This window comes from Anas platyrhynchos, chromosome 29 (genome assembly GCF_047663525.1).
Source record: "Anas platyrhynchos isolate ZD024472 breed Pekin duck chromosome 29, IASCAAS_PekinDuck_T2T, whole genome shotgun sequence".
Classification (NCBI taxonomy): domain Eukaryota; kingdom Metazoa; phylum Chordata; class Aves; order Anseriformes; family Anatidae; genus Anas; species Anas platyrhynchos.
In genome coordinates, this window is record NC_092615.1 from 4,723,727 (window position 1) to 4,751,238 (window position 27,512).

A 27,512-nucleotide genomic window follows, 5' to 3' on the forward strand; every position below is an offset into this window, starting at 1 on the left:
GCGGCATGCCGGCCTGAGCGCGGGGCGAGGGAGATCGATCCCCGGAGCGCGGAGTCTGAATTAATCCGGGCAGCAGGCGCGGGGAGGGGGGGGGCGGTGGAGGAGGAGGAGGAGGAGGAGGAGGAGGAGGAAGAGGAGGAGGAGGAGGAGGAGGAGGAGGCGGCGGCGGCGGCGGGGCTGGGGGAGGAAGGCAGCGAGCGAGCGGGCGAGGACAGCGGCAGAGCCCGGCGGCCACCATGGAGCTGGCGATGGAGAACCTGGGCAGCCTGCACGGCGTCCCGCACTCGCAGCCCGCCGAGCTGCTGAGCCCGGCGCACGGGCGGCAGGGCTCGCACCGCAACCTGGTGCCGCACGGCCGGCCCGCCATGGTGTCGGGCATGGCCTCCATCCTGGAGGGGGGCGACTACCGCGCCGAGCACAGCCTGGCCGCCCCGCTGCACCCCGCCATGAGCATGTCCTGCGAGTCGCCGTCCGGCATGAGCCTGAGCAGCACCTACACCACGCTGACCCCCCTGCAGCACCTGCCGCCCATCTCCACCGTGTCGGAGAAGTTCCACCACCCGCACCACCACCACCACCACCACCACCCGCACCAGCGCCTCGCCGGCAACGTGAGCGGCAGCTTCACCCTCATGCGCGACGAGCGGAGCCTCGCCTCCATGGGCAACCTCTACAGCCACTACCCCAAGGACATGCCGGCCATGGGGCAGCCCCTCTCGCCGCTCCCCAACGGGCTGGGCAGCCTGCACAACGCCCAGCAGCCGCTGGCTCCCTACGGCCCCGGCGGCCACTTGCCCAACGAGAAGATGCTCTCGCCCAACGGCTTCGACTCGCACGCCGCGATGCTGTCCCGGGGCGAGGAGCACCTGGCGCGGGGGCTGGCGGCCCCCAGCTCGGCCATGATGCCCCCGCTCAACGGGATGCACCCGCACGGCCACCCGCACGCCCAGCCCGGGGGCTCGCTCCTGGGCGAGCGGGAGCGCCAGGCCTCGGCCGCCGGCTCGCAGCCCGGAGCCTCCGGGCAGGTGGAGGAGATCAACACCAAGGAGGTGGCTCAGAGGATCACGGCCGAGCTGAAGCGCTACAGCATCCCGCAGGCGATCTTCGCGCAGAGGATCTTGTGCCGCTCGCAAGGGACCCTCTCGGACCTGCTGCGGAACCCCAAGCCCTGGAGTAAGCTCAAGTCGGGCCGGGAGACTTTCCGGAGGATGTGGAAATGGTTGCAGGAGCCGGAATTTCAGAGGATGTCGGCGCTCAGGCTCGCAGGTAGGGCACGGTGGGGGTGCGAGGGGACCGACACGCGTGGGGACCCTTCCCAGGAGCGCCCCGGGTAGCGGGGAGCCGGGTCGGGGCCGGGTCGGGGGTTACCGAGCCTTACGAAGACAAGGATGGAAATTCTCCTTAACGCAACCCCCCCGCCCCGGGCCTGCTCCTGACAGCGGGAAACGGGAGCTCGGAGGCGGCAGGAGCCGGGTGCTCACGGCACTGTCCCTCGGTGGGCTGCCTCTCCCCCTGGGGGTCGTTTCCCGTGCGGTCCCACCCGCTGCCCCGGCCCCGTTTTCCCCCCCGGAGAGCCACCGGTGGGGCCGCGTCGCGCTTGGCACCGCCGCTGGGTCCCCGCAGCCCCGGTTGCGCTGCGGGCAGGCTCCGGTCCCTCCTCCGTTACCGGGGGCTTGCACCGGGGAAGCCGTGCTGCTGCGGGGGAGGGGGATGGCGAAAATCAGGGGGAGACACCCGGGGCTGCGCTCCGCTCCCCGGGGCACCGCAAACGCTGCCCGCAGGAGAAGCGCCCGGGGGAACCGGGAGCTGCCCCGGGGAGGCACCGCGGGTGCGGAGCGCACGGAGGCTCCGCGCCCCCCCCCAGCCGGCGAGGCTCGTTCGGCCTCAGCCCGGCGCTGGGCCGAGGGACGTGCGTTTGCTGGGGGAAGAAAAAAAATTACACACATGCACAAAAAATGCGTTTTCTGTGCGCTGGGGCTCGGAGGGGTCACAGTGTCGGTGCGCGGACGAAAGGGCAGGAGAGCTAGAGGAGGTGTCAGAGCCCCCCCCGCCACCCTTCCGCATCCCCCCTCCTCCGCACCGGCCCCGACAGAACCGCTCCAGGGCTCCGCGGGGCCAGGCGGGGGTGGCCGGGGGCTGCCACCACCCGGGGGAAAAATTGCGGAGATCGCAGCTCCCGGGGCGACCGGGCAGAGTCCGGCCCGCTGGGGGTTGCGCACGGCGAGGAGCCGGCCGTTATTTATGGAGGAGAGCAGCGTTCATATGTATTTAGTGTAATTCAGTTGCTCTTTAATTAGGGCAGGGTAGTGGCATCTTTTAGTTCCAGTCGATGCCCTATTGAAAAGCAGTTAATAGAATGCAAATTGTTCCTGGCTTTACAAGGTTCTGGTAAATAAAGATTTAAACACTGCCGCGATCGGCCGTTTAATGCCCCCGTTGTTCGGGCTAATTGAGCGGCGGGTGCCTGCCTCCTGGCTCGCCAAAATTTGAAATAATACCCGTGGTTGTGAGGGTGGGGATGAATCCCCGGCTCGGGGAGGCTGCGGGAGCTCCGTCCCCCTCGGCCCGGCCCGGTGCGGCGGAGGCCGGGGGATTCGGGTTCTGCCCCCGCTTCCATCGCTCCGCTCGTCCCCGAGCTGTCGGGGGAGATTTTTTTTCCTTAAAATGGTTTTTAATTCCTTACGCCGCGTTTCCCTGGGTCCCAGCGGCGCTTTGCGCCAAGAGACGATATTTCCGGAAATAGAAAATCCAAATTTCGTAGGGACGGGGGTTTAATTCTCTGCTTTCTGCGAGGACGATCAAACACAACGCACCCCGCCAGGAACTCGCCTCTGCCAAACCCCGGCGACCCCGACTGGACCAGGCCGTGGCTCTCACCCCACCGGGCCGCCCCACGGAGGATCCGCCGGCCGGGCCTCCGCTCAGCCCCGGGCCTCCATGCGAGCCCGGGCCTCCCCACACCCCCGGCCTCCCCGCGGCTCTCCCCGCTTTGTTCCCGGCTCCCGGCCCCGCTGCCGCCCCGCTGGGGCCCGGTTTCGTTTCGTTCTCCCTCCCCCCCACAGCTCTCGCCCCCCGACGGGCGCTCCGGGACGCCGGGCGGAGGCTCGGGGTGCGCGGGGCTCCCCGGGCTGCCTTTGTCCCGCCGGGAAACGAGGCCGGGGGAGGCCGTCGGGGGAGCGAGACCCCACGGCCGCCACCGACCCCGTTCCTCGACGGCGCGGCCGCGGCTCGGCCCCACGTCCACGGAAAAGGCGCTTATAGGGGAGGGGGCGCGCCGGGAGTCGGCGATCCCCCCCCAACCCGGCCGTCCTGGGGCCGCGGCTCGATCCTGCTCGCTTTTTTCCACCCCGCCGCTGCTGGAGGGGCCGTAGGGCCATGACTGCCACGCGGCGAGCAGCCTGGCAGGGGCCGGCCTCGTCCCCCCTGTACAAACACAACGGAGGGGTTGGGGGGGTCCAAGAGGGGGGACCCGGGCCGTTCGCCGTGTTCAGGAGCCCACCCGGTGTTATTAGTCCGAGGCAGTAAATCGCGGATCGATAAACACGCCGGGCCCCTCGAAATGGCAATTGCTGCTTTTCTCCTCTTTCCACTCCAATTCCCCCTCTCGCCGCCCCGTGCGCAGATGAACCATTAATTATTCAGCCGGGGCCCGGGCAGAGCCGCAGCGGGGGTGGGGGGTGGGAGGTGAGGGGCTGCGGCCCCCAACGGCCCCGCATCCCTCCCTCCGGTGCCGGGGGGGGCATTGGCTCCGCTCCCCCCGGGGGGTCCCCAAAATAGGGGTGCCCCACGGGGAAGCATCTGGGCAGCAGCTGGCGGTGCCCGTCCCGTCCCCTCGGGCCATCCATCTCGGACACCCGCTGTCACCGCCGCATTGTGTCCCCGTGTGTGTCCCCCTCCCCGGTCCAGATGCAGCTCTGCAAACTTCGTGACCCCCCCTCCCCACACACACACCCCCGTGATCCTCGCGGGGCTTAGGAGGCCCCACGGCTCCGTGCAAGGAATTGGCTCCGTTCTCATGGGCTCAGCTGGGTCCCCGCGTGTCCGCGGAGGGCAGTGGGAGTCCCCCCACCACTCGTCTCCGTGGGCACTCTCCCATCCTCTCATGCTGACAGCCGGTGGGTGCCCTCCCACCCTGCGTGCCCGTGGGTGCCCTGTAGGAGCCCCCGCTCCTGCGCACCCGCGTGTGGCCACCCCGTCCCCGCCACGGGTTTATTCCTGCACGCAGGATTTGGGAATCCTCCCGTGGTTAGCACCTGGGAGAGCCAAGACCTCGTTGTGGCCTTTTAGCTTCGTGTCCATTTGTGCTAAACTCGGCCAGAAACCATCGGCCCGTGGTTTTCGCCTTGCCCCGCGGGCACGCAGGAACACGCGTGAAATTCGGCCGCTCGCCCCAGGGCTTTGAGCCACGGCTGGGATTCGAGGCCGTCCGAGAGCAGCCGGGGTCGCCCGGCCCGGTGGCAGCGCGGTCCCGAGTGGGTCCCCGGCACGGCCCCTCTCGGCCCAAACGCCCCCGGTTGTGCTGCCCCGGGGGGGCCGGAACGGAGCCGCCGCTCGCTGCGGGCCGAGAGCTTCGCTGAGCGCTGCCCGGACGCGTTTTCGTTTTCGTCTTTTGCTTCTATGTTTCTTTCCCTCTCCCTTTGCCATTTTTAAGAAATTTCTTGTCCCTTGTATTTTTGTTTAATTTCCCTTTACTTTTTTTTTTGTTTACGTTTTGTTTTCGTTTTTCCATTTCTTCTATTTTTCGTTTTATATTTTTTCCTTTCCTTTCCTTTCCTTTCCTTTCCTTTCCTTTCCTTTCCTTTCCTTTCCTTTCCTTTCCTTTCCTTTCCTTTCCTTTCCTTTCCTTTCCTTTCCTTTCCTTTCCTTTCCTTTCCTTTCCTTTCCTTTCCTTTCCTTTCCATTTCTTTTTTTTCTTTTTTTTTGATTCTATCCTTTTTCTTTTTTCTTTTCTTTTCTTTTTTTCTTTTCTTTTCTTTTCTTTTCTTTTCTTTTCTTTTCTTTTCTTTTCTTTTCTTTTCTTTTCTTTTCTTTTCTTTTCTTTTCTTTTCTTTTCTTTTCTTTTCTTTTCTTTTCTTTTTTCTTTTCTTTTCTTTTCTTTTCTTTTCTTTTCTTTTCTTTTCTTTTCTGTTCTGTTCTGTTCTGTTCTGTTCTGTTCTGTTCTGTTCTGTTCCTACTTTCTCACCTGCTCTCCCCGACCGATTCTCCGTCACTACCCGACCGGGTGTCGTTATTCATAAAACCAAAAGCACCCCGAAAAACGAAAACCCCGAAGGCATCAGCGCGGGACTGAGCCAAAGCAAAGGGCCACAAATGCCCGAGAGCTTTGGCAACGCCAGTAATTAATGCCGCTAATTAATACCTCGAGCTAGCACTCCGAATCGCCAGCACAAGGGACACGAACACGCTGCGGAAAACCTGGGGGAATAGGGGAACATCGGCCGAGTTTTGTTTCAATTTCAGCTTCACTCCAACGACTTCGGCCCAACCGCGGTGCCCCCACGGCAGCGGCCCCGGGCAGGGAGCGCGGAGCCCTCCCGGGGGTGCCTGTGAGAAGCCCCCCGGCAGCGGGGCGCCTCCGCGGCACCGGAGCGATTTGTTTCGCTGCTGTAAACCAGGGGAAAACGGCTGTGAAGGGCTGCAAGCGGGGCCGCTCCTCACCTTCCAGCCCCGGCAAGGGGCCGAACACCCGGTTATAAAACAAAAAGAAAGAAGAAAAAAGGAGAAGAAGAAGAAGGAGAAAAAGAAGAAGAGGAAGAAAAAGACGAAAAAGAAGAAAAAGACGAAAAAGAATAAAAAAAAAAAGAAAGAAAAAAAGAAAGAAAAAAATGAAAGAAAAAAAGAAAGAAAAAAGAGATGGAGAAGGAGAAGAAAAATAAGAAGTAGAAGAAGAAAAAGGAGAAGAAGAAGAAGAAGAAGAAGAAGAAGAAGAAGAAGAAAGACGAAGAAGAAGAAGGAGGAGGAGGAGGAGAAAGAGACGACGACGACGACGACGACGACGACGACGAAGAAGAAGAAGAAGAAGAAGAAATAGGAAGAAAAAAGAAAAGGAGAAAGAAAAAGAAAAATAAAAGAAAAAGGAAAAGGAAAAGGAAAAGAAAAAGAAAAAGAAAAAAGAAAAAAAGAAAATGAAAGAGGAAAAGAAAACGACAGGAAAATAAAAGAAAGTAAGAAGGGGAAGAAATCCATTTCCCCCAGGGCACCCCTCTTTTAGCGTTATTTATTCTTATTTTCACTTGGGAGTTCAGGCGCTAATATCAGCACCTTCCCTCCGCCGGCGCGGAGCCGCCCAGCGGGACCAGCCGGGACCCGGCGCCTCCAGCTCCGCGGGGGCGGCCGCTGCGCGCCCCGCACCACCCCGCACCGCCCCGCAGCGCGCCCCGCATCCCGCCCCGCACCGCCCCGCACGGCGCCGCACCGCACCGCGCCCCGCACCGCGCCGCCTCCCTTATCAGCGCGCCGGGGCCGCCTCGCTCCGCCCGCAGCTATTTTTCTGTTTGCTCCTAATCTGCGCGTCAGAAGGGGCCAATAAACCTCCCGTCGGTTAAATATTAAATCTGCCTTCTCCCCCCCTTCCCCACGAGGAAATGGGCTCCCCGCTCCGCCGGGGGCAGCTGCGCACCCCAACCCCCGGACCACCCCTCCCCGGCACCACCCCGCACCCCAACCCCAAAACCCCTCGGCCCCGCCGGGTTCCTCTCGGCCCTGCCCTGGGGAGGGGCCCAAAGCCGAGCCCCAGCCCGCGGCTTTGCATGCAGCCACCTCTCGGCTGTCATTTTTTGGGGGTGTCCATTTGGGGTGGATTTTTTTTTTTTTCCTGGGCGTAGGACGTGGGGGCGATTTTTTTTCCCTCTGTCCTGTCAATCGCCACTGAAACCATAAGGGAGAGATAACAGAGAAGAGAAAACTCTCGCAGTGACCTTTGAATCAATTTGAAAAACCTCATTTAACTGATAAGTCTTGAAAGGCCCAGAACTAATTTGAAAATACATCTATTAAAATCTCATTGCCGCTGCCTGAGAGCTGCTGGGCAGGGTGTGCGAGGCAGACTTCCTGGGGTCGGGGGAGCCGGGAGAGCAGGTTTAAACCCTGGTCAACAAAGAGATTGCAGAGCTGCCTGCAAAATGATGGGGCTAAAACCAGGAGAGAAAATAAGAATATTAAAAGAGAATTCATCTTTCTTCCCCTGCTGCTGGGGAAAGGGGAGATTTACAGCATTTTCCTGCCATAACCAGGCGCAGAGTCTGGGATTGCAGACAGAATATTGGATTTTTTTTTTTTCCTCCAGAAAACAAATCCAATATTTTCTCATTCTGCTCAGTTGCAGGGCCGGGCAGCTTGCGCCGTGGAGAGGGGAGCCGTCGCCTCCGGAGAGGCTGGGGCCACCGCGGGGGCTCTGCCACACACCCACCCTGGGGGCTTCTGTGCGGGTTCCTGAGCAAATACCAAAATGGGGACAAAACGTGGGTCTGGGGCTTGTGGGACCTGGATGGGCCTGAGCAGCGGCAGATTTCTGGGCTGCTCAGTCCCTGAGCTGCCAGGGTGGGAATCCCTTGAGCCACCGCGCTGCTCCCAGGCTTGGATGCTGCAAATCACAGGCCTGAAGTTGCAGGCGGTTCGCCATCTCTGCTTGTTTTTTAAGCACCCGGTGAACAAAGCAGAGGAAGGGGAGGGATGGCTGGAGATGGGAGAAGACCAGCAGCAGGGCCCAGGCTCCCTACTCCTGCTTTGGGATTGTCCCAGTCCCCTTTGCACATACTGGGCACAGCGCCTTGCCTCTGCCAGCAACCTTGCAGCAACACCTGGGTGTACAGGAACCAAAAATCCTGCATGTACAGGAACCAGAAATCCTGCACAGGACACTCCCCCACTCCTGGGCACTTGAATCTCCCCATGCAAAGTCTTTGCACATCACCAGTGAGGCCGTTGCCTTGCGATGTGAACAAAAAATTAAGAGGAAATTTTTAAAAATCCAACCAAAAGGGCTGAGGCTTTCCAGATCCCCACAAATTCAGGACACAACCTGTCCCTCCCATCCAGACTTTGGGGTGCAGTTTTGGAGTTGGCTGTGTTTCCCACAGGTGCCACAGCAGAGGCACCCCAGCCGGGTGCAGTATTTAGGGGAGAAGTTTCCCACCATGCTGCCTAATTCCCCGAGGATTTTCAGCATGCAGCCCTCCACCCTGGAGCGCTGCAGAAGGCTTTGATCCATCCTAGCCCCAGCTCCATGCGCGCAAACGGTTCAGCCTCAGCTCCCTTTTTGGAGCTGAGCTGCCACGAGCGAGGTATGAGCCCGTGGCTCAGCATCGAAATAAGGATGTTTGAATTCCGATCAATCCAGGATGTGCTTTTGGCTGTTGCCTTCTACCTGCACAGCATGAAAGGCAGCGGAGAGGGGCTGGGGTCAGCCTCTGCCTTCAAACACTGCTCAAAAAGGGAGCAAAAAAAAAAAAAAAATCCTCCTCCGGACCATCTGTCCGCAGCTGAAAGCAAAGCTGTGTGGGTGCAATCGGCAAATGGGCGATAGGCGAGCGGTGCAGGGCTGCAGCGGGGCGGCCGGGGAGCAGCGAGCCGGCAGCACGTTTCAGCCGCCGCCGCCTGCGAGTGAATTTATTAATGGCTCCTCCGCGCAGGACTGTGGCAATCGAGTGGCAAGATTTGCTGATTAAACGGAAATTCAAAATCTCGTTAATACCTCAAATGATATAGATCATCTTCAGCAAGATTTAAACCCAGGAAGGGGCGGACAGGCAAAATGGATGATGGATTTTAGAACATTTTGGGGGTTGTTAAGGAATAGCGAAACAAAAAGCAACCTGGATTGTCTTGTGTTGAAAGGAGGGGACACTGAATGTTTTAAAAAGATAGGGCTCCCACCAAAATAAAGACTTTTTTTTTTTTTTTAAGTATTAAAAAAAACATGCACATTTACACGGACATGGTTAGGATTTCAGGAATTATATTGTTATCTATCTTAAGTTATATGTTCAGTTAGGGGTATGCACTACAGCTCTTTTAAGCACTGGTGGCTTTTGGAGTGCAAGAGAGGTTCCGAAATAATTTAAATTTTAAAATCATTTTAATCATTCAGTGCAGTTCACTGCATTTTGCAGGCAGCAAAATTAAGGCCCACAGTGTTTTGCTTGGCTCCGGTCAAGCAGCTGCAATGGGGCTGGCGATGCTGCACCGCAAGAGCACGTACAGTGACCTCCGTCCATGTCAGCTGCGACGGGCGAGACATGGGCAGGGATGCTGCAGGGATGCTTCTGTTCCCCTTCCCTGGCGGGTACCACTTTTTGTCCCATTATTTGGGGATCAGTGCTTGTCCTTTCCTTCACCTTCTTGTCCCCCGGGTTTAGCTTAAAAGCTCTGCCCTGCAGGACCGTGCAGCCCTGACCAAACCGTGCCCTTATTTCCTCCAGCGTCTCTTGTGTAGAATACAGTGTCCCTGTGAATTTGGGGTGGGGAGCAATTCCTGACCTTGGGGAAGCAGGGGTGCCCCACTGATCCCTGCTCAGGAGCCTAAGGAGCGGCTTGAGCCTTTAGAAAGCACAAAGAGAGACCTGGACCCGCCGTCCTGGCTTTGCTCTGAACCTCTTTATTTTCTCCACCCAAGTCTGAGGCAAACACACGTGTACAGAAATCACCAAGACCCCAACCCTTTGGGGTCTTTGTGTCCCCTGGGGCTCAGCACAGTCCCATAGAAGATGGAGACAGAAAATCCCCACGCAGGAGAAACCAGCGCTGGCTGTGCGAGGGGCCTCGCTGGGCCTTGCCGTGGGTTCCTTGCTTGCAGACAGGCAAGAAAAAACATGAATGACAAAATATTGGGGGAGGAGGGAAGGAAGGAAAAGCAAATTGCAACCTCTTCTGTTGCTTATGGCACGGGCAGGGCTAACCCTCTCTTGCTATGGGTGCTCCAAATGCAGCACTGCCAGGGGAGCACGGAGAGAAGGGGCTGGGAGAAGCGGCTGCTCGGCCCCATCCAGGCAGGAGAACTGAGGTCTCCTGGTATGGGTGTCAGCATAGGGAGCCGTAAAATCTGGGGCCAGCAGGCTCAGCTTCGGTCCCTGTGCCCCACATGCGGTGCCACAATGTGACCGAAGGGATGTGAGGGGTGGCTTTGCCATGGGTTGGCTCTTCAAGCATCCACACTTCCCACCCGGCTCACCCTGTGCCTCAGTTTCCTCTCATGTACAGTGGGGACGACAACACTTCCACAGAGTATATCAAGCAAGCGGTGCCGGGTTACTAAAGCCGATGAACTCTGCGATGTTTTGTAAAAGGCCAGGTCTTTAAGCAGGAAGATTAGCTCCAGAGAGCGATGCCCCTTTGTGGGAAGTCATGCTACCCGTGGCTGATAAAGAGCAGGTAATGAGCAAACTCTCTCCATTAGGGATAAAATTGCAAATGTATTCGGAGCTGCTGACGGGTGATGGTATCAGGGGCTGACAGAGATATCAACGCGTCTGCCTCTGCAGCCGGCAAAGGCTGCTGCCATTGCAGAGCTTTGAAGAGCATGAGCAACAGCAGCATGCAGCCTGTCCTGGGGATGGGGACTGTGTGCCGCGCCAGCCCACTGCCCACGGGCACACGTCTTGGCCACGCTGGTGGCATGCATAATTTTTGCAGAAATCTGCCCGCACTCTTTATTTTGTACCATCTGTTATTTGGCCTGCACACAACATCTGCACAGAGAAATTACAGCCCTTGGTGTTCAGATTCAGGATGGATCTCCGTGGGGTTTGGTGTGCTGGTTGTTGGTGGACGGAGCAGTGGGATCAAGGGCAGCATCAGACCCAGTCTGGCTCTAAAAAGTGGTGGAGTTGGTGCTGTGGGAGTTTCTGCTTCCAGAGCCTCTGGGATGGAGGGGTCCCCACCCAACCATTCCCCAAACTGCAAGGAGAAGGAGCAGGACATTTGGCATCGTGCTGCTTTTCTTCCGAGTTACCCTCTCACATAGGCAGAGTGATTCAAGATTTCAATAAAAGGCCTCTGAAAATAGATCCATGGATCAATGCCTGTCTGAGAACTTTAGTTCTTTTGGGTGGGTGGGTGACAAATCTCACGTGTTTGGTGACATTTCTGATGTGAAAAAAAAAAAAAAAAAAGTGTCCACTGAGTTCTCCCATGGCTGCAATGCTCCAGCTCAGTGAAACCCAGGCGCCTCCACCAATTGTGGTCTGGACTCTGCTCCAGACACCCACAATATCCCAACCCAAAGACAAATGCATCAACTCCAGTGTTTTACTGGAACTCCAGGAAAATTTGTCTCTCCAAACACAGAGGTTTGCCAACACTGATGTTTGTGGGAGAGCTCCGTACAAGCATCGGTACCGATGTGCAAGGCAGCCAGGAGTGGGTCTGTGCCTGATTTGGGGCATTTTAGTAGCTTTCCGTCAGGTGTTTATGCTTAGGGGCTTGCTTGTATCACATCTGCCTTGCAGCTGGTCAAGATTTTGGATGGTTCACAAATGGGGCAAAAAATGCCAAGCCAAAAAATGCCAATGTATGCTGTTCTCATCAGATTGCTTGCACATAAAGAGAAAAAAAGAGAAATTGAAAAAAGTCACCCAAAATCAGTACTCTCATTCAGAATAATGCTGATGTCAAAATATCTTTCTTTAGCCTAAGAAAATTTGAAAGCGTCTCCGAAACTGAAACAACCTTTTCCACCCCAAACCAATCATTCCCAGCAATGCAGCTGGCTTCAAGGCTTTAAGAAATAAATGGGTGATTCTTTTTCTTTCTTTTCTTTTCTTTTTGGAGCCATCCCCAAATGAGGGGTGATGTGGGTGTGTGGGCAGGAAGGATGAGCGCTGTGCCCATGTGTGCGTGTACCCATACAAGACAGTTACTCGCAGATGGTGATTTCTTTGGGCTGGATGTTTTTCTGCATGCTTAGGACCAGAGCCGGGGCCATTTCCAGCACGCAGGATCTTTTTGAGTTGTGTTTTCCATAGGGCTTGTGCGTTCTCTTTGGAGATGTCTTTATCTCACGCTGGTGCCTCTGGCCGTGCCAAGCATCAGCAACTGTCTGGGGGATCCAGTGGAATCTAGTGTCCGTGCTGGGGCAACTGGGGGGGCAGGATCTGGCCCCAGCTCCCACCCCCCTCTGCAGGAACCCCAGCTGTTATTTAAACTGCTTCTGTAAAAAATTGAAGAAAGGACAGGAGGGAGAACGTGGTGGAAAACCAGTGAAAACAAAGAGCAGAAAACCGCTGGGCTGCATGCAGCTGAGCCTTCAGTAGAGCTGCAACACCCACCGGTGATTGCTCTCCTTTCAGTCCTTTTTCTCTTCTTTTTCCTTTTATTCCTTTTCCTATTTCCTTTCCTTTCCTTTCCTTTCCTTTCCTTTCCTTTCCTTTCCTTTCCTTTCCTTTCCTTTCCTTTCCTTTCCTTTCCTTTCCTTTCCTTTCCTTTCCTTTCCTTTCCTTTCCTTTCCTTTCCTTTCCTTTCCCATCCTGTCCTCCCCTTGCCTTTTTTTTTTTTTTCTCCTTTTCTTCCCCTTTCTTCCATTTTTTTCCCCTTTCTTTCCCTTTCTTCCTTGGAACATTTTTCCCCAAACAGAACCTTTTCCAGAACACAACTACACTTACCCAAGGAGATAACCTCTGACCAGACCACAGACATCCAGCCACACTCCCCCAGCCATGGTGCTGTGCCCCCAGCTCTGGGGGGTGTCCCTGGCCTGGCAGGGCCACTCCTGCACCCACAGACCTCCCAAAGACCCCCCAAACCCCTTCGTGCCATGTTCCTCCTTGCACACCCCAGGGCCAGCACCCAGCCAGGCACGTCGCCATCAAACTGATGTGCCAGCAATATCCGACGCGGAGTTAAAGCCACTCGTGGGAGTTTCAATAAAATCGACCAGGCAGGATCAATGCTCTGCACCAGCTCCTCCCGGCCTCCCCGGCACACGGCGCGGGGCCGGAAAACATCCAGGGCTGTGAAATGCGGGAGGGGGCCGGGCAGGGACCTGATTACAAATCCATCCCATGCTTGCCATGATTAATTGCTTCGTTACCAGAAGCAGCAGCTCCACGCGGGGGTCATCTTTAAAGGCAACAGCGGGGCGGAAGTTTCCTTCCGTGCTCCCGATCCCAGCGAGGGGAGGTGGGAGCCCCCTGCCCACCTCAGCCGGGCCGAGGGCGAGCCCTCAGCACTCTCTGGGGCCATGTTCAGCGCTGTCCCCCCCCACTGGCTCTGTTGGTTGTTGGGGCCAGCGCCTCCCCAGCCATTTGGGAGCCACCTCCTGAGGCCGGGGAGGGGTCCCTGAGCCCCCCCAGCTCATGAGCGCAGGGCGATGCTGAGCCACACGCCTCTAGGCATGGCGAGGGCAGGATGCGGCCCTGCTGGGTGCGTTGGGTCTCCATCTTAGGGGATGGGCTGAGCGGCTGTGGGGCAGTGGTGGGGTCATGGATGAAGTGACATTGGGGCAGCAATGGCGAATGTGTAAGAGTGACTTTGGGACAGCTGTGGGGCAGCGTACGCAGTGTATGCAGTGACACTGGGGCAGCTGTGGGGCAGTCTATGCCGTGTACACAGTGACTCTGAGGCAGCCGCAGGGCAGCCATGGGCCTGGTGCAGGCTCCTCGCCCCACAGAGCCGCCCCGCCACCAGCTGCCCTTCCAGCGCCTCCCGGGGCTCTGTGACCCCTTTCCCACCCCCCCGAGATACGAATGGACCGCCCCAGCCCCGTGCACCAGGGGCGGTGGGAGCGGCCCATCGCGCCGAGCAGGGGGGGGACTCGGGACGCCCCAGCCCCTCGGCGGCAGGGGGCGGCCGCCACGCGCCATTGGGCAGCGGCAGGGGGCGTGCCCACCCGTGGCCCCGCCCCTCGGCGGGAGTGCCGCTGTCCGTCCGCGGGGGGGCGCCAGCGCGGCGGGGACGGCCCATGGCGGCTGCGGCGGGGGGGGACGGGCGGCGAGGGGTGGACCGAACCATTCCCTGCTGAGGGGGAGGGCGCGGGGCGCACCGGGCGGCTCCAAGGCCCCAAAATGGCGGCGGGGCCCAGCGGCGGGGCGGGCCCCGGGCCTCGACGGCGGCCGGGAACTGGGGGGGCCCTGCCCTGGCCCGGCCGTGCCCGGCGCCCCCAGCCCCGGCGGGGCAAAGCCCCGGTGCCCAGGCCTGAGGGCTGAAGGCTCTGTGGTTGCACAGTGCCGCAGAAAAGCGGCTGCCGTTGGAGAGCTGCCTCGGCCGAGCGCTGCAGGAGCTTCCCACCCAGTACACCCACTGGGGTCAGTCAGGAAATGCAGAAAACACAAGGAAATGCAGAAAACACAAGGAAATGCAGAAAACACAAGGAAATGCACAAACGCGTGTTTCGATTTCCCCCTTCTCTCCCACGAGGCGAGGAGCTGCCCTGCCGGCGGTGATGCCGGTGTCACCCAGCCCCACCACAGCACTTCATTAGCGCTAATTTGTGCCGTCACGCTAAGTGGCGGGGAGCAGGGAGCAGGGACGGGGGCACGGAGCGTGGCCGGGCTGCCACCAGGCACCCTGACCCGGCCCTGCCCGCTCCCCGTCACACAGTGGAGTGAAAAGCACAACAGAGATGCTGTTGGCAGCCAAACCCGGTTTTCTAGGCAGCTAAAAGTCGTCTCTTCCTGTGCCCAGGAAAGGGGTCAGACACAGCCCAGGGCTGGCAGGGCCGGAGGAGGTTGTGTGGAAAGGTCAAGAATAAAACACAGCAAACACTGCGGGATGGTGCCAAACGCACCTGGAGCCGACGCAGCTTGTTGTTCGTGTCCCCTCACACGTGCTCAGACCAAACTCGTTAGCTCCAGGATTGGAAAAGCTGAAAATACCCTGCCATTGAAATACAGACAGTGCTTAGAAAGTACAGGAGAGTCAAAAGGAGGTGTTGCACAGCGCTGGCATTGCCACTTTGCTCGCTGTGGATCAGGAGGAGCTGCGTGTTGGTGCGATGTGGCTGTGCGGTCTCCACCAGCCTCTGCAGCTCCCAGCCCAAGTGAAGGGCTGAGGATTTGTTCCTTTGCTTCCAGTCCCTTCCCTCCGACTGCCAGCCAGCATGGCTCTAAAAGCTGTTGGGGACTCAGCTGGGGACACCAGTGCAGGCGGCTGGTGATGCCTCACAGCACCGTGCATCTCTATTGGAGCTGCTTGTTGGCACGAGTTGCCAAAATCCTTCACAAGGGAAGGGAAATACACCCAGCAACGCACACGCGAGTGCTTCATCTCATCTCATCTCCTAATCCGCAGCGTTCAGAGGAAGATTTAATTTGCTGGGCTCGAAGAAGCGCTCACCCTGCAGCATGCTGGCTGCATACCAATGACCAGGGGCTCTCCCCAGCTGCGGGAATCATCCTCCGGCAGCTCCTGGGGACACCCAGGGGGAAGCCAAAGCCTGAGGGGCTGCAGAAGGGCAGCACACAGGAGGCTCTGCACCAGTGTGCTTAACACTGAAAAAGACTGAATTTCCGATGGGGAAGCCTATTTGTGACAAATCTCCTTGGGCTTCTTTCCTACACCATAAAGAAAAGTCAAACAAACCTCTTGCAGTTACTAAATTGCCTCATCTCTGAGCATCCTGGCCAGCCCAGCTGTGGACCAAGGTTTCTTCTTTTGCAGATGAAGCCCCTTGAGCATTGTCCCAGACTTTGCTCCAGATTTGGGGTGCAGATGCCATGATGTTGATTCTGTTCAGGATAAGCCAGGGCTCTTCCCAGTTTGCTCATAGCCACAGACACCAAAACCTGGAACTGAGACAGCCCAGGGCCTATAGCCTTCTCCACTGGAGCCCCCAAATGCTCCTCTGCCCCTTCACACTGCTGCAAGCTGATTTGACAGGGAGAAAAGCTGGTGTTTTTTTCCCCCTAACCTCGCTTACAGCCAGCATGCTGGCTCTGAAAGCCCCTGGCTGTCTTTTGTGATTTCAACAAATCACCAGCACTTAAGCAAAGTGGGCAGAAAATTACAGGTTGTATTGCAAGTGAATGGAGAGGGAGAGCACGCTGGGGCTGAGAAAACAGAGGTTTGCGGGTATAATAGAGAAACCAGTGTCTGGCAGGCTGCGGAAGCCTACAAAGCCATCAGGTATTAGTTAAATGCTTCGTGGAGTTCACGCTGCGAGGCATAATCGCAGCTTCTGAACAGCAGCCATTTGATTGTCTCTATTATGTCCCTTTAGAAATGATTTGGGAGATATTTTGCTTTGAGCTGTCAAGGTTAAGTCAAGGAAAGCGCTGTCCCTCTGACATAAGTCTCCGAGGAGGCAGAAACCCTTGGCAAAAGTCTTTGGGGGAAAGCGGGTGGGATGCCGCTGCTCTCAGAGGTCTTTCCTCATGCTTCTCCCTCTGAGCTTGCTCCTTGACCGTTCTCCCTGTGTTTTTTCTGCTGCCAGATGAGCTGTCTTGGGGATGAAATACCAGTCGGATTGCGTGCCTAGTGTCCTAAAGGAAGGGTCTCCGTGCAATCGCCTTGTCCAAATGCGTCTGTCATTCCCTCCTTGTAACTCCTGCTCTTGTCAGCTGCTTGCAGCCAAGCCTGGCTGAGCTGTTGAGGTCTCAGAGGTGCACACGTTCAGTGAGCCGAGAGGAGAGAAGGAGAGGAGAGGAGAGGAGAGGAGAGGAGAGGAGAGGAGAGGAGAGGAGAGGAGAGGAGAGGAGAGGAGAGGAGAGGAGAGGAGAGGAGAGGAGAGGAGAGGAGAGGAGAGGAGAGGAGAGGAGAGGAGAGGAGAGGAGAGGAGAGGAGAGGAGAGGAGAGGAGAGGAGAGGAGAGGAGAGGAGAGGAGAGGAGAGGAGAGGAGAGGAGAGGAGAGGAGAGGAGAGGAGAGGAGAGGAGATGAAGGCCTCCGTGGTGGGGATGGGTGGGCTCAGCCCCACACTGCCCACCTCTGCGCTATGGGGAGCTCTGCTCCTTTTCCCCCAGCATCAGTCCTGGTACTGCGGACTAGCCAGGGAACAGACTCTGTGCTTTGGGCATTGCTAAATAAATATCTCAGAGGCAGGCATGGAAGCTGTCCCCAAGGACTGGGGTCAGACCCAGAGACCCCAGAGGGACAGGAAGGAGAACATCATTAAGCCATGGATGAGTGATTTGGAGTTCAGGACTTACGGGGAGAAAAAAAAAAAAAAAAAAGAAAGAAAAAAAGGATTCAGAAGCACAAAAAACTGCTCCATGCTGGCCTGGGTGGGAGTCTAAGCCATGCCCCGCTGTCCCCTGTCCCCACTGCCTTTGGGGATGCCACAGCCACACTGAGGGGGGGGAGCAGAAGGACCCTCTGCGGGGGGGTAGTGGCTGTAAATAGATCTGACCAGCGTCACTATCGATTTCTGCTGTGCGGAGCTGTAATTAGATGGAGCTGGGGAGGGGGGTGCTGGGCTGCGTCAGCAGGAAAATAAATTAATAAATAAACAAACGAGCACAGGAAACACAGGATGCATCCACCGCCGCATCGCAGCCTAAAAATAAGGGGGGGGGGGGGGGGTAGGGGGGTGCATAGCAGGGCATCACCTCTGTCCATTGTCCATGCAGTGCTCAGCACCAGTCCTAGTGCTGGGGCATGGTTTGGCCAGCAAGACCCTGACGGTCAGTGTTTGCCTCGGAGCTGTGGATTATTAATGGGCGACTGGTTTGTGATAATTATTTGTAATAACTGAAGCAGGGAGTGAGAAATGTGGGTTTGCAAAGCCAACATGCTGGGTGATGGGCTGGCCATCCCGCACCACCGGTGGGAACGGGTGCTGCTGGGCAGGGCAGGATGGATGCGGGGGCTTTACTGGGATCGCAGCAGGCATTTCCCACGGGGGCATGTCTATATTTACACACCCCGATACACACCTGCTGTATGTATGCTGTATGTGCCATCCATGTGGAGCAAAAGCGGGGGGGAGCAGGGTGCCCACCCACGCTGCCAACACGGGGCTGGAGCCCAGCATGCCGGGGGGACACCGGGGGACACCGGGAGGGCACGCAGCAGCGGGGGTGCAGGGTCCATCAGGGTGAGGACGTGCTGCTCCGCACCAGGGCGGGGGACTTTCTCCATTTGTTTTTCCGGGGGGCATTTGGGTGGGGGCATCTATTTTTAATTTTAAATCATGTCTGGAAAAAAAAGTCAAATTTTCTATAAAGGCTTTTTTTGTTTGTTCTTTTTGCAAGCATCTGATGGTCATAGGGTAGGTTTCCACTCAACCCTTCTCTGGTGGCTATTTGAGTATGGTGCCCCTGGGACAGGCTGCACCAGGGCTGGGACTGTCCCTTGTCCCTGCGGATGCTGGTTTGCAGCCTCTGGACTCAGGGAATTTTGCAAACCTTGCTGGGGGAGGAGGAAGGGAGGGGGAGGAAGGCTCTAAGGCTCTCTGCTTTACCAGGGACAGCTGATTTTGACTGAGTGCCCACTGAGGACCGAGTCCAGCAGACAGGGAAAGGAGGTTAAATGTGTTGGGTGAATTACCTGCTTTGCTGAGCATGAGGCCTCCCCAGGTTTGGGTGGAACGGGGGGAAATCATCCTTCTCTGTGAGCTCAAGGTGGTGCAAAGAGGACCTGTAGAGCAGGCGAGCTGCAGAAAAAAATAAAAATTAAAATTAAAGAGAGACCTTGCTCATTCTCCAGCTAGGAAGAAGTGACTTCCAGCACCCTGCTATTACTCCGAGGCTTCAGGGCTCCCTGATGTTTTACCCAAGCTGGCAGGGGAGGTGGATCTGTAGAGCAGGGAGGTGGTCACCCCAAGGCAATAAACGGCCGTGGACCCACGGTGCTGCCCCATCGCTGCCCTCAGCCCTGGCTTCTGGCTCCTCCAAGGTCCGCAGCAGCTCGACGAGGCTCCTGGAGGTGCCCTCAAGTGGAGAGCTGTCATCCAGCCACCTCCCAGCAGAAAATGCCTCAAAGTTCCCTCCCTGCACAATCCTTTGGAAGAGCCAAACCAAGAAACCCACAAGAAAAAGGTGGGGCAAGGGTGGGACTTTCCTCAGCAAGTCTTTAGATCACATTTTCCTGGCTCTCGTGCTCTCTTGTGAGCTTCCCAGGAAGAAACAGCGTGTGCCCAGCCTTGCCCAGGTCCTGACCCAGCCAGGTCCCTGGGCACCCTGATGTCCCCTCGAGGCTCAGCACAGCTTTGTGGTGGACCTGCTTTGAGTGGGGACAGTATCCTCCACCAGCCTCAGTTATTCTGTAATTTTCTAGAAAAATATCATAGCAAAAGGCACTTTTTCTCCCCATTCCCACTGACCGTGTGCCTGATATTCCTGCAGCTGGCATTCATGTATTTACCACAATGTGCACGCTGACCTCCCTCTGTTCCTCGCAGTCCGTGTGGTGCTGTCAGAGGGGCTTTCCTGGCCCCAGCTGCCTGTCCCCATGTGCCACCCACAGCCCCTCTGGCCTGACCTACCACAAAAGACAATCAGCAGGGAAGACTTTTAATTAGGTGCAGGCTCAACCTGATGCTCGTGCCAACAGAGCTGGTCATGAAGCCATGCAGGGAGCCGCAATATCCTGGAGCTGCAGGTGGCTCAGGCTCTTCTCCAGCCTCTGGAGGCAGGAAAACCCTTTCCAGAGTGGCTGCAAATGAGACCGATCATCCAGCCTGTGCCATGAGACGTCAGCTGCAGCCCAGGCAGTCCCCCCGTCCCCATCCCTGGCTGTTCCCTGTGTTTTGGAGCTGGCAGCTGGATGTGACGGCCAAGAGATGGTCCCTGAGTGGTCCCTGCAAGAAATGCAGATGCGATGAGGAGGCAGTGGAGACTGGAGTGCAGCAAGGGAGGGAGGCTGATGAATAATCCCTGTAATTTGGGAATGGGGCAGGTCCCTGTAGGCAGGCTGTGGGAGCAGAGGCAGCCCGGTCCTCAGTCTCTTGTCCCAGGGTCAGCAGCTTATGCTGAGAGTTGTTTTTTTCCTGGGTGGCCAGAGGTGCTGGGCTTCTCACAGGCTTTGCTCATGCTGATGCAACGGGCTCTTGTCCCACCCCAGCAGATGCTTGGGAGGCCCAGGGAGGAAGAGGAGGGAGGCAGCCAAGGGAACGGTGGGCAAAAAAGCCGGCAGGTTCCCTGGAGGGAAGGGCCAGGTTTTGGGAGGCAGCCAGGCAGCCTGCCAGTGGGCCAGGGTGGTCAGCACCGATTAATGGCCCTGTTCTCTCTTTTGAACATTTAGCTTGCAAACGCAAAGAGCAAGAGCAGCAGAAAGACAGGAGCCTGCAGCCCAAGAAGCAGCGGCTGGTCTTCACGGACCTCCAGCGCCGCACCCTGATTGCCATCTTCAAGGAGAACAAGCGCCCGTCCAAGGAGATGCAGATGACCATCTCGCAGCAGCTGGGCTTGGAGCTCAACACTGTCAGCAACTTCTTCATGAATGCCCGCCGGCGGTGTATGAACCGCTGGCAGGAGGAGCCAGGCACCAACCCCGGAGTCCCCTCTTCTTCTACAAGCACTTTCTCCAAAGCATGATGTCCCCCAGCCCTCCCTGGACATCCCTTCCCGGACATCCTCCTCATGACAAAGCCAACCCAGCCTCACACGCATGCCCCGAGCCGAGCGGGGTGGGTGCTTTTGGGTGCTGCAGGTCCCTAGGCCTCCCGCCCCCTCAGCTGGGTGTCACCCGTGGACATGAGCCTGGTGCCACGTCCTGCTGCCACCTCCTCCCAGCTCGAGGAGCAGGGACAGGGCTTGCAGCCGGGCCAGCTCCTTCCCATAGGGTCTTGGAGGAAACCCCCGTGGAGCGAGGGATGAGGGGGCGAGGTGCTGCCCTGGGAGACCTCACAGACCTCATCTTTACCCAGCTGTCGGGGTCCGGTTTTTGGGGAGAGGGGCACCCCATCCCCTCCTGTTCCCCCCCACAACTTCCACCTCCAACACAACCACCTGTAGGGTGGAAGGGTAAAGGCGGAGGGGATGCAAGAGGTGGAGTCGTGGGGCCAGGTTCTTGCACAACCCTGTTTTGCCAGGGCCAAAACCCTCATTGTTTAAGGCAGGGGACGGGCAGGGAAAATGCTCCCTGCATGCCTGGAGGTGACCCCAAGTCTCTGGTTGCTGAAGCCTTTTGCTCCCCTAAGTGCAGCAGGCTTTCCCAAAGCAGCCAGACCCCCTTTGCCATTGAACCCTGGGCTCGCCTCTCCCTCAAAGCTTTTGGAAACCCACCCAGGGGCATCCCACAGCCCCGCTCTCCTCCACAGGTACCTTCCTCCACTCCCCTTCCCGGAAACCCCCAGGAGCACCCACCCCACGACCCCCCAGCCCCCCCATGCACATGAGCACCCCGACCCCATCCCTGGGTCCCCCTGAGCGACTCCGTGGGCCCGAGCATCCCCAGCGCCACGGCCAGCGGGCACCGCGGCCGCACCGCCTCGCGCCCATGCAGGTCAAGAAGCACATTTTAGCTACAGAAATCGGGTATTTAAAAATACTAATTGTTTGAGAGGAGACAGGAGGAGAGACTTGGAGCAAAGGATCGCATCTTTCACGGCAACCAGCTTGGGGCCAGGCTGGCTCCAGCATTTGCCACGTGATTTCTGGTTCACTTTTGGGTTGAGGAATGAACTCAGACAAAGCAGTTTTGTTGGCTTTGTGTCTCGCCCTGTCCTCCCCTCCACACACTGTTGCCCCCTCTCTGCATCCTGTCTTCATCTCTGTTACCAAAGAAGTTGCAAAACCAAAAACCCAACAACAAAAACCCTCCTGGGAGGCAGCGTCGGAGCACGGAGAAGGAAAATCCCACGGACCTGGTTGCAAAATCCTGTGTGTAAGAAGGGGAAAACTCCCCAGCGAGCTCGAAAGGGAAAAACCAAACCCCAACAGAATAACAACAGAAACCACAACCAAGCAAGCTCAACGCAAAGACCGTCAACTTTACAAAAAGACAAGATTTTTTTTTTTTTTGTGCCAATTAACAACCTGCCTTAAACGCGCAATTCTGGAGCAATGGTACTAGCTTCAAAACGGTCGTTCCCTCCGAGCTCTCGATGGTGACTTGTGCCATATGAAAAGCAATCACGAGGCCAAACCGTTGCAATCGGCCGTCGCCCCAGCCCTGCGGGCTCCGTGGTGTCCCCAGGGGGACGGAGGGGCCACGGGGATGGGGAAGGGCTGGGAGAGGCTTGGGGATGGAGGGGAAGGCCAGGTCCCCCCCCTCCCGCCCCCGTCACTTGGGGAAAAAGAAAAATCCTCCAAAACCAACCAAAAAAATAATGGAATTCACTATTGAATTTATGCGGGTAAAATAGTACCATCTGTGTTCTAGCGCTATGGTTTCTTCGATTTACTTTACTTTGAGAGCGATCTGTTGTGTAATAGGAAGGCACCTTGTTGAAAAGAAGGAAAAAAGGAGAAAAAAAAAAGTGTCATGTACACATACACAAAAAAAAAAAAAAAAAAAAAAAAAAAAAAGCACCCCAAAAAATGAGGAAAGAAAGGACGAAAGAATGAAAGAGAGAAAGAAAAAAACCTGCAAGAGAAGCCCCGGCCCACTGCGCTCACCGGTGGGGTTAGGGGACGACTTTTGGACAGTTTTACCAAAGAGCTGATGGGGCAGGTGGGAGGGAAGGGGAAGGGGTCTGGAGCGGGCATGGACCCACAAACGGCCCCGAACCATTGCCAGAGGGAGAGGCTGGGTGAGAGGGAGGGTGATGGAGAGGAGGAAGGGCCAGGAAGGGGCAGGTGCCAACCAGAACCAAAAAGGAACAGCAAAGCGAATCCCACCCCCAGCACCCCGCTCCCCGCCACTGGTGTTCCCCTAACATTGTTTCTTCTTGTCTTGTCGTGACGTGGTGACGATGGGGGTGGCTTCCTGAACCCCATCAGGTAGTATTCAAGGGCTGAAAAGCCAGGAAGGGGGCCTTGGTTTGGGAAGTGAAAAACATGCAGAAAAAAAAAAAAAAAAAAGAAAAAAAGAAAAAAAAAACATACACACACACACACAAAAAAAAAAAGTAAACGCCACAGGCCCTCAAGGATGCAAAGACATTTCTAGTGAGAACCCGAGAATAAAGGCTACCTCACTTGAGTTTTCAATTTTTGTGATTTGAAAATCACGTCTGATACCAAAGATTTTGTTGCCTTGTCTGGTCTGTGCTGGCAGCGCCGCTTTCCCTGCGCCCGTGCCCCATGAGTCCCCAGAGAGCGAGAGAAGGCGAGCGAGCGTCCCCGGGATGGCAGCGTGGTCGATGAGTGCCTTTTTCTTGTACCAAAGGTGTGTGGCCATTTCTTTGCTCCTCCGCTTTTGTCCTGAAGACTCACTGTTACCTCAGCTCTCCGAACGGATGGATTCTGGCAACTCTTGTAGTCTTTGGGTGTTGGGATGGAGAAAACAAAACAAACGAAAAAATCAAATTCTTGTCCTAATGGAAGAGGAAGCATCGCCCTTCCCTCTCGCTGGGCTGTATCCCCAGCGTGTTCCCCCCCCCCCCGATGTCCCTGTTTCCTCCAACCTGCCCTGATCCCCAGGGTCCCCCCTCCAGCTCCTGTCCCCAATCTGGCCGTGCCCCACCAGCACTGACCTGGTGGCTCTGTCCCTTCTTGTGGGGACAGGGCTCGCTCACTTCTGGGACCGTGAAGTTGTGGCTTCCACCACAGGAGGTTTCTTCTCCACTCAGCTCAGACTCGAGCCTTGGTTTCCCTTTTTGGTAGCCCAGGGAAGGTTCCTGGCATTTCTTACCACTGGCATTCTCCAAGCCTCTCTTTTAGTGAGCAGTTTGGAGCCTGAAGTGTTTCAGCAGGAAATGTTTCCAGGTTCCTGCAGAAGCAGTTTGGGCTTGTTGGGCGAGGTGGGTGCAGCTCTGCTTTAGAAAAAGACAACGGGAGGACCCTCAGGAGAAGATGCTCTTCTAGAGGAATCCCCAGATGACTAGCTTAGGGAAACCTTGGGTTGAATCGTACCTACTTGGTTCTTTTACCTACTTGGTTTCTTTTTTTTTTTTTCTTTTTTTTTTCCTTTCTTTTTGGGTAAAGATTTCCAGCCGCAATGGGAGCAGATTGGTGGCCTCACCATCCAGATGGGCTCCATGCAATGCAGCTTGCAGGAAATCACTCCTTTCGAATTGGACCAAACTTGGCCAAAATCGTGACCCTGGCCGGGACCCCCGCAGGGGCACCACAAGCCGGCCCCAGCCCCTGCATGCCCCTGAGATCAGGTCAGAGCATCCCCCCCTCGCCTTCCCTGTCCCCTTCCCCTCCGCACTATTGCCTTGGCCAGATCCTGCCCGACCCCGCTTCTACCTAACACCCACTTGGCTTGTGATACCAAAGACGTTCTCTATGCAGGAGAAAGCCTTCTTTACCACCCAGCACAGACCTTACAAGCCTTTGACAATGTTCTCTGAAATACCTCAAAATATTTAATGTATAGTTTATGTGATAAAAAAAAAAAAAATTACTTAGCTAGTTTTTGGAATTTGTGACTTGAAGCTTTATACTGTTAAATTATAATTTTGCAGAAGACGGCATGTTCTTATTTCTTTGATGCGTTCAATGGGAGACATATTGAATGTTAAGGAAATGAAAGCTGGATAGTTTCACGATGAAAAAAAGAGAGAGAGAAAGAGAGAGAGAAAGAGAGAGAGAAAGATTAAAAAAGGACCCTTGGAGTTTACAGATTTCGTATTTAAACAAGTCCTTTTAAAAAAAAAAAGAAAAAAAAGAAAAACTAATAATGATGATGATACCTTTGCGTTCAGATGTGTTACTTTTCTCTGAGTCATGTCGTACAAGAGTATTTATTATATGTGTTCTGTGTTCAAATGTAATTTAAAGAAGACAAAAAAAAAGACAAAAAAAAAGACAAGATGAGAATTTGATTTATGCATGAAAAAATATACTCTTTCTTGAAGTAATGTAATAATTATTCGGGGAGGGGTGGTCGGGTGGGAGCGGGAGGGGACAAACTGTGCTTTTTTTGTCCATGATTTTGGGTTGATTAGGACTTCTCTGCATGGATCATTTTTTTATTTTTTTTTCCAAATCACGCAATCATGGGAGAGTTGTCCTTTATCCCCTTGTTGGTTTGCTCGCCTCGTTTCTTCCTTTTCCGTTCTCTGCCCATCACGTTGCCCCAGCGGAGGGGCTCTGGGGAGCACGGGGGGACACAGCCCTGTGTGTACCCCAATCTGGGTACAGGTGTCTGGGACACGGGACCCCACTGTGCACCCACCTGTCCACCCATGCCAAACCAACCTGCCAGGTCCCGTGCCTCTTGGGTTTGGGGCTTTTTTTTGTGCTTTATCCAGATCTGTGTGTCAAACCCCAAGTGTCTTCATGCAGAAGAGAGACAGAGACAATCAGCCACCTCCACCTGATTTTGTGACACCCCAGGCTCTTCGTGTGCTCTGAGACAAGGGAAATGGTCCCGGCGCCCCAACACTACTTGTGCTGGGTCCCTCTGGGCACTGGAAGCTTTTCCTGCTGAGGATGATGAGGTGCTGGATCGGGCTGCCCAGAGAAGCTGTGGATGCTCCGTCCCTGGAGGTGTTCAAGGGATGGGGCTTTGAGCAGCCTGGGCTGGTGAAGGATGTCCCTGCACATGGCAGGGGTGGGACTGGGTGATCTTCAAGGGTCCCTTCCATGCCAAACCATGCTGTGCTTCTATGATCGCCCCAAGCTCGGAGTGGCCTTGAAGACCTGCCTCCGTCCTTGCCCTCCATGGGAAGAGGCACTGGAGGTGGTGCTGCATCAATGTCAACCTGCCCCAGAGATGGACTGGAGTGACCTGTTTCCAATGGATTTCTACCCAAGGATGTATTTGAGTCAGTGGCATCATTCAGCTCACAGCATCTGCCCCTGTGAGGCTCTCCCATGTCACCTGGCCTGGCCCCAGCCCTTCACAGAGACACCTTCTCCATCTGAAGGGGTACAAAGAAGAAGATCCTGGCCAGAAGACGTGATCCTGGAAGACCCCATCTCACCAGCAGGTCTCAGAGGACATTGGGAGGGTCCCCCGTCTGCCCTGGGGAGCTCTCCCCAAATGTCCACAGAGTCCTCCTGAACAGGCTGCATCCCCTGCTCCTCTTCCTTAAAGATGGGAGGAGAGTAGGAATGAGGAGTCATGTCTTTGGGGGACAGGAAGGTGATGGGGCCAGGAGGAAGCAATGTTAACTGCTTGTTTCCGCTTTCCCAACATGACAACAGCATTTACTTGGAAATGCCGATTCTTCAGTCTCCTTCTGCCTCTTCACCTCTCCATCCTTCACCTCTGTCACCAGATGCAGCTCCAAAGTTCAGCCCACTGAGAGGAGCAAGATCCCAGCTTCTTTGAGCCCCACCAACGTGGCCCCCAAAGGCATAGTAGGGTTTTTATCTGCATTTAAAGCAGTGTCCCTGCAGCCTTCGCCTTCTTTGTGGCCGGCACTAAGCAAAATGCTCAGTACCAGGCGGAGGGGGGACAGACAGGACTCACTGACTAAAGATTTGGGCTTTAGGAGGAGACGTGGTTTCTTCCAGCAGCACCATCCATCTACTAAACATCCCTTCTCCTGTCCTCTGGGGAGCTCTGCATCCCTTGAGCCCCAGCTCTTCCTGCAAGACCTCTCCCAGGGAGAGAAGCTTTGGTGTTTGGCAGCCAAGACCTTGCTTCCACCCACGAGAAGCTCTCACCAAGCCTGGCGTAACCCACAGCCACAAGTCCTCGGCCCCTGCAGAGACCGGCGTGTTTCCAGCTCCAGTTACGAACTGAGTGGCTTGGGAAACCCGGAGGAGCTGAGCACTGAGAGTTGTCCTTGTCCTTCAGCCCACCAGGACCCCCTGGACCAAAGCTCTGCCCCACATGGGATCCGGCCTTGCCTGCTGCCCACACCTACCAAAAATGCCTTGAGGAGCAACTTGCCACGATACCAAAGATTTTTTTTTTCCCTGCAGGTAATGACAATCCAAATTCTGTCCTAAAGACAATTCTCTGGACCAGGGTTGCCCCAAAAGGCATTTTTGTGCTGTGGGGAACAGGAGCAGAACCGAGGCCCCATGGGGCACCTCAGAGGACAACGAGAACAGCTCCTGCCCGGTGGGGACCATCGGGGAGCAAAGCCTGGGGCTCCGACTGCTGATGGAGGGCAAGGAAGAGGAGGGAGCCCGGGACCTCTTGCCCCACTGAGCCCCATGGTTCAGTCCAGCGATCGTGCCCTATTCCACTTGTGGAAGTTTTCAGGGATTGGGGTCATTTCGTTACTTGTGAAGCCTCAGGCTGGTTTTCCCCTTTGGTCTTCACTGTTGGCTTTTGCATGTGCCAAAAACAAATAAATAAATCACTAAATTCCCAGCAGTGCAGCAAGGTCTCCAGGCTCACTGGAAGGAGCACAGGGCTCGTGGGGCCTCAAAGCTAGGCTTTAGGCGTAGATATTCCATTATAACACAGCCAGAGCTGAGCTTTCCCAGCTCTAACGATGCCTCTGATGATGGGACACCAGCACAGAGTGGGCCAGGAGCGCGCACTTCTCCATGCCAAGCCTGGGAGCATTGGGGTGAGGTCCTTTTTTGCAGTGCCTCTTCCTGATCAGAGCTGAAACCCATGGGCACATCCAGCCCTGGGGCTGATCGGGAGGGCGATGGGGACAGCGTGCAGCCAAGAGCAGCCGAGC

At 56.2% G+C, this 27,512-nt stretch overlaps 1 protein-coding gene across 2 annotated transcripts; it reads left to right on the top strand.

Moving 5' to 3' along the window:
* Positions 1-112: 112 nt before the first annotated feature.
* Positions 113-26,595, top strand: ONECUT3 (one cut homeobox 3). 2 transcript variants are annotated; one of them, XR_011805254.1, is made up of 3 exons: positions 113-1,266; positions 20,111-23,140; positions 23,899-26,595. XR_011805254.1 is itself a non-coding variant. In XM_027471804.3 (2 exons), exons 1-2 carry the CDS (start codon positions 237-239, stop codon positions 20,401-20,403), a joined length of 1,323 nt encoding a protein of 440 aa, XP_027327605.1. In that variant the 5' UTR covers positions 113-236; the 3' UTR covers positions 20,404-26,595. The 2 variants fall into 2 exon arrangements, 1 of the variants encoding a protein (XP_027327605.1); XM_027471804.3 differs by having other exon boundaries at positions 20,111-26,595.
* The last annotated feature ends 917 nt before the right edge of the window (positions 26,596-27,512 follow it).